Source organism: Sturnus vulgaris, chromosome 10, assembly GCF_052056855.1.
Source record: "Sturnus vulgaris isolate bStuVul1 chromosome 10, bStuVul1.hap1, whole genome shotgun sequence".
Taxonomy (NCBI): Eukaryota; Metazoa; Chordata; class Aves; order Passeriformes; family Sturnidae; genus Sturnus; species Sturnus vulgaris.
Genome location: NC_142252.1, coordinates 4,352,411 through 4,364,981, shown reverse-complemented (window position 1 = coordinate 4,364,981; position 12,571 = coordinate 4,352,411). Strand labels below are relative to the sequence as shown.

Genomic DNA, 12,571 nt, shown 5'->3' with positions numbered 1-12,571 from the left:
ATGCTGTGTCCCATGCACGTCCTGGTGGTCCCCTTTCCCTCCCCACACACAGTGCCACCTTTCTAACCCTTGTATGCTGTTGGCCCAGCACGCCCCTTCAACAGCCAAATCCTCAGCACTCCAGGATCCTTCACCTACCTTGCTACATTTCCAGAGCACCCAAATACACAGCATTTCTTTTTAAATCACAGCTTCCCCAGAGCAGCCCCAACTCCAGTGCTTACCAAGATGCAGAGATTAGCAAGGTGTAGGGTTGCTTTGCTTGAGTTTCTTGGTAGAACCTGAGTCAATGTGCTCTTTTATGGAGAATTTCTAGGGTTACTCTTGGCATAGCACCAGCTGCTGCTGGCAGGGGGGGCACAATTCAGCGACCTCTTTCTCCTGTTACATTACACACGTCAGCTGTGCCATTTCTCACTCAGGAGCTGGTAGAGCCCACGGATCACAAAAGCCCATTTTTTACACTTTTACAATTGATTCATTGCTCTCTCCTGGGGTGTTGTACACGAATCGTCAGCTTTGGTTACGCCAAAAAAAAAATAAATGGTGCCAGGCACGAACACTTGTCTTCATATGGAGGTGGATTGCTCAGAGACTGAGGCAGGAAAGGGCAGCTAGGTGACACAGGATTAGTGAGCTAGGGTGGGATTCATCACTCCATCCTGCCTCTGCTTCCTGTTGGGGGTCAGGCCCTGGGGCAGGTCAGCCTCTTGCAGCAGGATGGGGAGAATCAGAAGGTGGAATGAAAAAACTCGTGGGTTGTGCTAAGGGCAGTTTAACGTGTAAAGCAAAACCTGCACATGCAAGCAAATCAGAAGGAATTCATTGCCTGCTCCCTGCCGCAGGCAGGTGTTCTGCCATCCCAGGAAAGCTGGGCTCCAGCACGTGTAATGGTGACTTGGAACACCCCCCTTGCTCCTTCCTCCCCCGCTTTTATAGCTGAGCGTGGCCTCCTGCAGTGTGGGAGACCTCTGTGGTCAGTCATGGTCAGCTGTGCCCCCTCCCTGGTGAGGAGCAGAAAAGACCTTGATGTCGTGCAAGCACCACTCGGCAACAACTACAACATTCCTGTGCTTCCACTGCTGATCCAAACACAGATCCAGACCAGCCACTCTGAAGAAAATTAACTCTATCCCAGCCATGAACTGTACAGAGAGAGGCAAAACCAGTAGAGAGAGCCAAGACCTTACTGTGCCAGAAGACCACTGGTTCTAAGTGTGAAGCATCCACAGCATTCTAGTATTTAAGTCTGTCTCAGAAAAAATTAGAATTTTGGATAAGAAATTCCCGTCACAGTGATTCTTTCTAGTATTACACATACATGTACCCACCCTGCCTCTCCCGCCTATAAACAACAGTGCACCACTGTGTGAAAGTATCACTGAGAACACAGAAGGAAGTTCTAGGAAAGATATTAGAAAATAACCCTACACTAACTCCTCCCTTGTATTCCCTCAGGGAACTGCTCTATTGTTTAGTGAAACAGCAAAACTTACATGGAGCTTTAGGATCTTCACGTGTAAGGAAGATGGTTAAATGGAGCTGTGCCAGAACTTCCCCAGCCACAGCACAGGGTTGTGTGTCTCCCTCCCAAGCACCCTCTCCGTACACAGCTGAAAAAGAGAATTATGGAAAGTTCCACTTCCCAAAAAGAGCCTTTCATATGGAAAGTCTGCATTTTACACAGTGATGGTCAGTAGTTTAGGGGAAAAAAAAGAAAGAATGGTGTAGGAAAAGGGCAGAAAATATAAACAGTCTAATCTGGAAAGAACTAGCTGCACCAGCCTATCCTGGCAGAAAGCAAATCCTGCATATTTCTTTGCCAATGACATCATGCACTTGCCATATTTTTTCATCACCCCACACCGAAGCAGCACAAGCTGTCTTCTCTTTTCACAGAGCCATAGAACTCCAGAACCATTTCGGTTGGAAGAGACCTCCAAGACCATTGAGTTCAGCCTCTGACCAATCCCCACCTTGTAACCAGCCCAGAGCACTGAGTGCCATGTCCAGGTATTCCTTGGACACCTCCAGCTGTGAGGACTCTACCACCTCCCTGGGAAGCTCTTTCCAATGCCTGACCACCATTTCCATGACAAAATTCTTCCTCTTTGAAAATGATGGCATTGTTCAACTTTGCTTCACCCTAGAAGAGGACAATCAGCTCCTCTCTGACTTATCCTGAGGGACGAAGGGAGAGGTGGGGAGTAGGCCATAGCTGAGAAAAGTTGAACGGACATGGAACATATGGAGGTATTTCTGTCACAAGCATCCATGTGGCCAAGCTGAGAGAGGTGTGATCTTAGAACTGTGTTGAGAAGGGCATTGCAACACGTTGCTGAGCACAAGGCAGCATCCTTAGTGCCATCTGACAGCGTGCAGCCTTGTAGAGATCGTGTTCTGCCTTAAAACAGAAGAAAACACTCTTTAGGATGGTTTTTCTTTGAAGAACAAGGCTCTGGATGGAACATTTATTTCACTGCTCTGTGGAAGAGTCAACATCACCAAAAAGCAGGTAGTGAAGATGGCTACTGCATAAGACACCACCTTTCCTACTCTTATGGCATCCAGTAAGGTTTCCCAAACCAGTACACCTGAGTAAAATCCATCAACTGGCACCCTCTGAGCACAGCCTGAGCCAGCTTATTACCTGTCCCACAGCCCACTCAGGCAGTCCAGGAGAATCACAGAACCACGGGATGGTTTTGGGCTGGAAGAGGTCATTTTATTCCAACCCCCCTGCCTGCTTCCATTAGGCCAGGCTGCTCAAATCCCTATCTAGCCTGGAGAAGATTGTAGGAAAGCCTTGTCAAAGGCTCTGCTGACATCCACTGCTCTGCCCATGTTGACAGGAAACATCCATTTGTTGTAAAAGGCTGTCAGGTTAGTGACACCATTTATCTTTGGCAAATCCCCTGGCTCTTTCTTATCACCACCTGCTGTATTTGGATACAAGAGAGCCTGGGTTAAGAGTGACACATCAGTAAATACGGATATGACTCGCAAACACCAAGTAAGCCAAAAGATGAGTGACTCACTGTCCTCTGTAGCAGAAGGGTGACAATGTGGTTTTGTAGAACCATGAGTTACAAAACAGACTGTAGCACATAAAACCAAACCCCAAAACCAATAAAACTCTCCATGTTAGAACAGAACAGTTCAGCTGGAAGGAACTTAGGACAATAATCTGGTCCAACTACCTGACCCGTTCAGGGCTGCCCTGAAGTTACACCATTGCTCAAATGTCTCTTAAACACTGACAGTCTGGGGCATCATCACCTCTCCAGGAAGCCTGGTGCAGTATTTGATTATATGCTCTATAAAGAAACCCTTCCTAATGTCCATCCTGAACCTCCTCTGGCCCTGCTTTGAGATCAGCATTCCCATGAGATCAGCTCTTCCCTCTCCATGCCCCCTCCTCAGGGAGCTGCAGGGGGATAAGGTTGTCCCTCAGCCTCCTCTCCAAACCAGACAAACCCAAGTCCTCAGCTTCCTCCCAGCTCACACCTCCCAGCCCCAGCCCCAGCGTGGTTCTCCTCTTCTGGACACACTCCAGCACCTTCCCATCATCTCCAACGCTGGAGCCCTCTGGGTGAGGCTGCCCCAGTGCTGAGCACAGCCAGACCTTCCCCTCTCCTGGCCCGCTGGCCACGCTGTGTTGGGTGGCCCCAGGATGCCATTTGCCCTCCTGGCAATGGCTCCTACTGAGCTGCTGCCAGCCAGCCCCTGGATCCTTCCAGCAGGGCTGTTCCCCAGCCACTCCTCTCCCAGCTTACACTCGTGCTCAGCGTTGATTCAGCCTTGGTGCAGAATCAAGCACTTGGATTTAGTGATTCTGTGCCACTGGTGCTGCCCAGTGGTGAATCTGTACAGATCCCTCTCTTGGCCTGTTGTCCCTCCAGAGACTCCACAGCACTCCCAGGGTAGAGTCACACAGTGGTTTGGGTTGGAAGGGACCTTAAAGCCCATCTCGTTCTACTTCTCTGCTATGGACAGGGACACCTTCCACTAGACCAGATTGCTCCAAGCCCCATCCTTTTGGATTATCACTCTGGATAATCCCAGATATTATCCAGCCAGGTTGGGAGGGATAATTTTACACTTCTCTGTGAGAGCAAATCATGATTTGCTGTGAAGAACAGACTGGAAGCCAAAGAAGTGGGAAATACTGGCATGCCTAGAGCCTGCCCATGGCAGGCAGGAGGGCTGGGATCCCCTCCTCACTCTGGCTGCTGGTATTTCTCCTCCAGCTGATAAAATCCAGAAGCTGGGTCTCCAGCACCCTCTCTTCTCTGGCCAGTCTTTTCAGCACTGCAAACCTGTACATGGGACAACACTGATGCTTATTTGGGACAGCCTGGAGGTGGCATCACTTAAGAGGCCATAACCAGATGCTGTTGTGGGCTTTGGGATAAGTGTATTAGATAAAAAAAGTGAGGAAGAGCAACACTTTCGCTTGGAAGACTTGCATCCACAGGTTCTCCTGTCTCTGATGCTTTACTTGCCCAGCCCAAGTGAGAAAATGCCTCCTTTGGCTGCTGTCACTGATAAATCAGAGCAAACCCAAGGGGAGAGAGAGTTGGAATACTCATACACACATAGCATCTCTGTGTTTGGTTTCAATATTCAGACTAAGCAGGAAACCCAGCAGTATGCTCTTCACCAAGAGCATGAACCCCTGAAAAGGCAACCACATTCCTTTACTTGTTCCATCCCACTAACAAAATCAAACACAGAGCACTCCATGTGCTTGCTGATCCAGTGTGTTTATGGCTCAAGTGCAGGTATGGAGCTGGAGCTGCACAGCTCTGCTGGATCCTCAGCCCATGCTCCCCTCAAGGAGCCGAGGGCAGCGTCTTGTAGGGGTTGAGGATCCCTTTGGGGTCCAGCATGGCTTTGAACTGCTTCATGAGCACCACTGCCTCGTGGGGTTTGCTGTACTGAATGAACTGCTTCTTCTTGAAGCCCAGCCCGTGCTCTGCACTGATGCTCCCATTGCACCTTGCAGTCCACTCGTACACAAAGGGCTCGATGGCATCCAGCAGGGAATGGCTATAGGAGTCCGCCGTGACATTCAAGTGCAAGTTCCCATCTCCTGGAAGAAAACATTGCACAGATGGGTCTGGGAGAAAAACCTGGTGGCCCTGCAATGGATACTCATTCCTGGCTCCACCACGTTCTCAAACAACAGGGCCTTTGTTGTCTGCAAACTGTGCAAAAAGGACAAGCTCACTGTCCCACAAACATCAGCCTCTCCGTGCACAAATAATTCAAATAGGATCTTTGCTTTTCCATGTTCCCAGTGCAATATTTGAGGAAGGGTTCTGAGTTAAGCTACTTTCAAACTCCGACTTTTGTGATTTTAAAATTCCCACTGTGCTGCATTAATGATTGTGCCACCACTGTGATGCAATGACAAAGACTTCCCCAATGGCATTTCATAATGATCGTTAGATTCTAACATGGCCCTTCATCACTTTTTCTCTCCCTATTATGTTTGTGCAATGCTCCAAATGCGCTTTGGCACCATGTCAACAGAAACAAAGAAAGCAGAACAATTTCTCCTTTTGCCACTGTGTGTGACATTATTTGATTAGGCACAAAGTTGCTGGGTACTCCAAAAGACAAAACACACAAAGATATATACAATTTACTCATCCTCCTTGGTCGGGAACCTCTTCCTGCATCCTAGTAAACTCTCACAGCACACAGTTTAGTCCTCAAACAGCTACCAACAGGGAGCCTTTGTTATGCAACGTGTCTTTCAAATGATCCCTAATCAAGTGTGCTGGTGATGTTTTTTGTAACAGAACAACTCTGCTAAATGACCAATTTACCTGCTTGAAAAATCAGATTGGTTTCCCAGCATGCTGACAAATCTATCAGCCTTTCTTTGCATTTATCATTATCACACTCTGCTGGAGAGTTAATGGCTCACAAAAACTGATTTCCAGTAGGATTAATCACTTTGGACAAGAAAGTGGTTATCTGCCAAACGTGTCTAAGTACATCAACCAAATTGATGGTCCAATTGAACAAATTACATATTTAAATAGAAAGTACACAGCAAGAAGACAGAGATGACGAGTTCTGTGGCTCATGAACTGCCATCGATATATGGGAAACAGTCTGAAAGCAGTGAAATTCAAACACAAAGATCCTGATACACCCTCCTCTTCCACAGCCCTCAATTTAAGCCTCTCACCAGCAGCACAGAAGGGCCAGCACCTCCTTTCCCGGCACCCTCACTTACCCAAGTGGCCATAGCCCACCACATTTTTGGCACTGTGGCCCAGGCGAGCCCTCATATCAGTGACGAGGTCATAGAGCTTTGCCACGGGCAGGGAGATGTCGTACTTGTACACGTAACCCTCGTGAGTGAGGGCCTCGGTGATTCTCTCCCGCAGGCTCCACAGCATCTGAGGAACCAAGGATCACACAAATCCAAATAAATCAAGTACTCTTGGGTTCCATGCACACACCAAACATGAGTCTGAACACTTCCCTATATAAAATACAAATGTCAAAAAGATTTGTGGAAGGGGAAGCATTGACTTGCCTTTATTTTCTTATCGTCCGTTGCCACAGTTCCATCCGTGACTAAACCAGAAGCCATGGCCTGTTCTAGGAAATTGTTTAATTTTTCTTCATCGTGAGTTGAGTTGGAGCCCGAAGTTTCAATTAAAACATAAAAAGGGCTGTCTGAGAATGAGGGAGAACAAAGTAAGTAGAGGTCCTGGGATAAACAGGTTTTGGAGCTTTTCCCACATGTTGTGTGCCCAGACTCTGGTGCCAGAGAGGGCAGTGTTATCTGTAGGACACTTCAATGACATGCTAGATCTTTTTTTAAGCAATCACTTTCCAGAAAGCCAGCAGTTTTGTGAGGAAAAATACAAGTAAAAAGTCTCATCTTTAAAGATAAAAGGTGTTTGGAATGGATATACTAGATACAAAAATTATGAGGGGTCACACAATCACCACACAATCACCAACCTTTTAAAATCAGTGAGTCAACTTTTTAAAATGAGTCAGTTTTTAGAAGTATTTAAAAGTAGTATAAAAATCCCCAAGCAGTACAGTGCCCCTTTCTACAGTGTGAATATCACTGGTACCTGCCACTGGGCTGGACAGCTTGAGATGTCTCTCAACCAATTCCATACACTTCTCATCCATGAACTCGTAGGCAGACAGGATCTCACCCAGCATGGCTCTGCAGGTTGTGAATGTTTCCAGAACCTTGGCAAAACTCCGACACCCTTCAGACAGAACAGAGAGGAATCAGGAGCAGACACCACCCCAAACCCTTTGGAGGTTTCTGAGAAGTAAAGAAACTCTCAGTGAAGGCTCCACACAAACAACTCTGGACCTGCTGAGGGACCCAGATGCAGTTTTTAAGCAGCTGTGCCTGGCCACACACTCTGCTGATCCAGAGCCTGACCTGCAGATGTGATTTCTCAGCCTTGCCTCATCACCTTGTCACTGACCTGACTCCTGCATGGTGGCTGCCTCTGCCTACTGTCACAGTCTGGCCCTGCTCATCTCTTGAGCCTGTCAGACCAGGCCCTCCCTCACCAGTGAGGGAACTGTCCTGCCTGCCTCCTCACCCTGCTAAGCTCCTGGCTCCACTTTCCTTACAGAACAACCTGCCCCTGCAGGTATTTGAACAGATATTAAATATCCTCACAGATATTTTAGCACAAAGCCCTACACTATTTCCCAGAAACCAGCTGATGCTGCTCAGCAGGCTGAGCAGTGCTTTCTCCTGTCTATTCCTATTCCCAGCCTCTGAATTCAGGTGTGAAATCATTAACATCAGCTTCTACCTAGGAATGCCACATTGACAGCCTTAGGCTTCTGAGGACAGAGTATGGAGACAGCAGTGATAACTCCCAAGGTCCCCTCAGATCCGATGAAGAGCTGCTTCAGGTCATAGCCCGTGTTATCTTTGCGCAGAGAGGTCAGACAGTCCAGAGCTGAGCCATCAGCCAGCACCTGTGGGAACACAGCAGCCCAGTCACAGCTCCTGGGTGGCAATCTGCTGCCATGAACCTGCCTATGACCAAGCTGATGGGAAGTGTCACTAACCTTGAGCATGGGGACACAGCTGCAGCCCATTCCCACACTGCTCCTCCATTCCCAGTTCTTGCCCCTCTCCATATCCTACCTGAATAGGACAGAGTAGATATTTCCCTCCTACTTCTCTCCTTCCATCAGGACAAGTAATAACAGAAGATCCAGTTTGCTCTGCTTTTCTTACTAATGGTGGAAAACACCAGCTATTCTCTGCAGCCCTAGCTCCTATCCAGCAGAAATAAGGAAAGCTACTTGAAACAGTAAACAGTTAAGCAGAATGAAGTAAATTCTGTGCCACTTGAGCCTTAAAATAAGGCTGAGTATCTCCAAGACAGGTTATTAAAGGCTATTTTGACATTAGTAGCAAACTGACCTGAGACAAATGCTGTCCTTTCTAAGCCTACACAGTAAAACCAAACCATGCTTTTGTTCCCTGACCAAATTTTGTCCCCAGCCCTGAAAACTTGTAGAACTCCTAATCCAGCCTTTACATCTCAAGGCACTGGCCTGTAGGACAGGAGCAGCTGAGGAACAGCAGAGACTCTAGGACACAGCCAGTAGCCAAATGAACCTAAAGCAGACAGCTCTGTTATGGGGTGGGCTTTATATCTTAAGACGATATTTAAAGTACAGTCCAACACAAACCAGTTTGTGCTGATTTATTAAAATCCGAGTGAGCACCCACTAGAAGAGAGTAATGCAAGATGGATTTATCAGTGTTCCAGAGACCCACTGCTCAGAGGAACCAACTCCATGGAGATAGCCTGGGATCCCCCAACCTCTCCCTACCTTCTATTCACTTGGCTGGATTAGAAATCCCCTAACACCACATCTCTCAGCAAGCACTGGTAGCCAGGAAGCTGGAAACTGCAGCAGCAATAACATGCTACATACACGGATGAACACATGTGCTGACCCATCTGAAAACGGCCCAACAAAGAAAAGATAAGAGTGGAAGCCTGGAGAGGAACTTGGCTGTGTGCTGCACAGTTAGAAGAGCAGGAAGCAGTAAAGAGCAGAGGATTAATCAGAGAAGGGAACTGCCAGGTACTCGCCTTACCACTTCCAGGCCCAGCACCGTCCCTCGCAGGGAGCCGTATCTCAAGAGCCGCAAGCCCCCGGCATTGGTGGCCACGTTCCCCCCGATGTGACAGCTGCCTTTGGCTCCCAGGTCCAGCGGCATGATAAACCCCTGCTCCTCCAAGTACTCATTGAGCCTCTCCAACACACAGCCCGCCTGGCACACGAGGATTCCTGCAACACAAACACCCTGCTACAGGCTGGTGGCTGAGAAGGTGCCTCCTCAAGAAGGAGGAGCAGTATGAGCAGATGCAGTCACCTTTTCCTTTAAAAGTTCCTGGCATTCAGCTTAAAGGTCTGTGCAAGCTCCAGGGAACTGCCCCCTCCTCAAGCCTCAAGCAGTTTTGCTATTGCCTCAGTATCTTGTCACCCACAACTCTGGACTGGTAAAACATAATCCCATTAAGTGTGTCTCTGCCTGCTGTTCTCCCTCTCTGAATAGAGATATTCACACCAGCCTGACCCACCCCCCAAATCCAAACAAACCTCCTTATGATGCAGCTGGGCTGAACCCTGCTGATCCTGCTGCTATCTGTTCCCAGGAAAATGCCTGTTTTGTGGTCTGGGGCTCATTTCTGTGCTTCACATCCCTGCAATATTTACCAGACACCTTGTCAAAGCTGATGATCTGGTTCATGAGAGCAGTGGAGAGAATGATCTCGTCAAAGACAGGAACGCTGCCCCCAACAAGGCCCGTGTTCCCCCCCTGAGGGTTCACTGCCAGGTTCTTCTCATGGCAGTACCTGGAAGGAAAAAGATTTCTGAATGTTTATGCATTTAAAAGCCATAATCAGTGTGTCAGAGAAGTTTCACTTCTACATGAATGTCAACTGTTGTGACAGTGGTCCTTAAAACTAAGCAGCATTTCAATGAAAGATTAAATTGATGGAAGGAGACAGTTTCAAAGACAAAACGAGAAAGTGCAACTCCTGCCTGAACTCAGCCCAGTGCTGAGCAAAGAACCAACACTTGGGGTTAGCCCTGTGTGTATCTACACATCTGGCACACAACATCTGCCTGGAAAGCATTGCTTATGTTTCTACAGAAGCTGTTTCTGCAGCAGTTTGTGTTAACAGCTCAGGCTCCTCAGTGGGCTCTGACAGCCAGCCTCTGGCAGCGGTTTCAGACATGACTGCCCTCCTTCTCCCAAGAAATTACTGCCCTGTAGGCAACAAAATGTGCACCTAAAATGGGCACCTGTGCCTCAGCTGCTGCCAAGCACCACCTGCCACATGCTCTCTGAGCTGATAGCAGCTCCTGCACAAGGGATGGATGGCACAGAGCCCCAGAGCACCAGAGCTCCTTCAGAAACCCAGCCTGCCTTTCCTGTGCTCTGCATCCCTGTTTTAACAGAGCCAGCACGTTCCTGCAGCTTTCAGCTCCTCAGCCAAACAGTGATCTGGCACAGCACTGCCCAACCAGAGCTGTGCTCACACCTGTGTGGATAAAACAGATCCTCAAACTGCCCAGTTCTGCCCTAACCTTCTTTACCTTTTCTAATAGACCCTCCCAAATCTTTCACAAAATTTCTCTGTTCTGAGCACCTGTACAATACTTAATTTTAGCCATTTATCAGAACAGAAAAGTCATGAAGAAAACTGCCTCAGCAACTGTGATGCTTAAGGAATTGGTGTATGAACACCTACAAGTTGCTGGATCATCCCTGACTCAACCCAAGTCTCCTCAGCACCAAGCCCAGCAGAAAAGGTGACCATTACCTGAGAACCTGAGACACCTCTGCTGTCGTCTGTGGCTTCAACACCAGCTGGCTGCAGCCTGCAATGAAAGCAAGGGACTCTCAAGGCAAGCTGTGGCTCTGTAGAGGTCAGAAAGAAACAGGTGGGAAAGCATGAGGTGGGAAATAACAATGCTCCCTCCACTGTTGGGCATTTGAACCACTTTGACAACAAACATTTCAACAGCAGCCTTTCCCTTTAACTTTGCATGTATAGGTAGACTTGGCTGCCACGGGGGGCAATGGGAAACGGTTTAAATTTTCGTGAAATCTTTGAAGAAGCAACAGAGAATTCACAATGCTTGATTTAGAATCACAGGATGATTTGGGTTGGGAGTGACTTAAAAGTTCATCTCATGCCGTGGGCAGGGACACCTCCCACTATCCCAGGGTGCTCCAAGCCCTGTCCAAACTGATCTTGGGACACTTCCAGGGCAGCCACAGCTTCTCTGGACAACCTGTGCTAGGGCCTCACCTCCCTCACAAGGTAGAATTTCTTCTCAATATTCCATCTAACCCTGCCCTCTGGCAGTGGGAAACCATTCCCCCTTGTTCTGCCACTCCAGGCTCATATAAAAAGTCTCTCTCTCTCCTTTTTATAAACTCCTTTGAGGTGCTGGAAGGCTGCAATGAAGTGTCCCAAAAGCTTTCATATTCTTTTCTGGGGTTCAACCAAAACTATTAGCTGAATCAATTTGTCTCAAGAAAAAAATTAATTACGTTAGAGGCTTTAGAATTTTTTTTTTTATGAAAGCCTATAAGTTTACCAGGTATCGGGTAATTCTTAAAGGAATAATATTGGTGAGAAAAACTCATTTTGGACGGGCAGGCATTCATCTGATGTCCGGAGACCAGAGAGAATGGCTGGAGCTGTGTCAGGAAAGGGTTAGGGTGGATATCACGATTGTTCCTGCAGAGGGCACCAAGAGGCTCCCCAGGGAATGGGCACAGCCCCGAGGCTGCAGAGCTCCAGGGCCACTTGGATAACGCTGTAAGGCACAGGGCGGGATTGCTGTGCAGGGCCAGGAGTTGGACAAGATAATTCTTAACTCTATGGTCTGCACAGATGCGATCCGCCATAAAGATTTCATTTGGGAAACTCATGAAATAGAGGCCGGAAGGAGGCTTCACCGAGCAACTCGCTTACCTCGCACCGACTTCAGCCAGTCCACATTAAATGGCTTCACCTCCTCCTGGCCGGTGACGACCCTGCCGGGCATGAGGCGCTCGAAGAAAGCCACATCTCCATCCGCCAGCCGGCCGAAGGGCAGCCTCCTCACCGCGTACCGCTCGCAGGTCGGCACCACCTCCCGGGAACCGGCACAGCCCCTACCCCGGGGAACTCCGGGGAGCTCCCGGCTCCTGCGGCAACCCCTCAGCCAGTCGGCCCCGCGGCGCCACACGAGTGTGGAAGCCATGAAAAAACCGCGCGGCCTTGCCGCTTGCCGTGAGGAGAAACTCTTCCGCTGCTCCCGCCGCGCTTCACCCACGAACCCTTCGCAGTGTTTTACCGAAATTCGAGATTATTCCCGGTAAAACGGGAGATAAACCCGCTCCGCGGCCTGGAAGCGTCGGGGACGCGCAGCGCGCCTCACGCCAAGCCGCCAGGGGGCGCTGTCGCCCGCCCGCGCTGAGCGCGAAGGCGCTCAGCGCGGGCGGGCGACAGCGCCCCCTGGCGGCCGG

At 48.9% G+C, this 12,571-nt stretch overlaps 1 protein-coding gene across 1 annotated transcript; it reads right to left on the bottom strand.

The window, feature by feature from the left end:
- Nucleotides 1-4,609: 4,609 nt before the first annotated feature.
- On the bottom strand, nt 4,610-12,504 carry D2HGDH (D-2-hydroxyglutarate dehydrogenase). Its single transcript, XM_014870406.2, has 9 exons — nt 12,036-12,504; nt 10,872-10,929; nt 9,757-9,896; nt 9,134-9,327; nt 7,824-7,992; nt 7,113-7,256; nt 6,560-6,702; nt 6,254-6,419; nt 4,610-5,095 (listed from the first exon to the last, which is right to left on the bottom strand). Exons 1-9 carry the CDS (start codon nt 12,304-12,306, stop codon nt 4,836-4,838), a joined length of 1,545 nt encoding a protein of 514 aa, XP_014725892.2. The 5' UTR covers nt 12,307-12,504; the 3' UTR covers nt 4,610-4,835.
- Nucleotides 12,505-12,571: the final 67 nt, after the last annotated feature.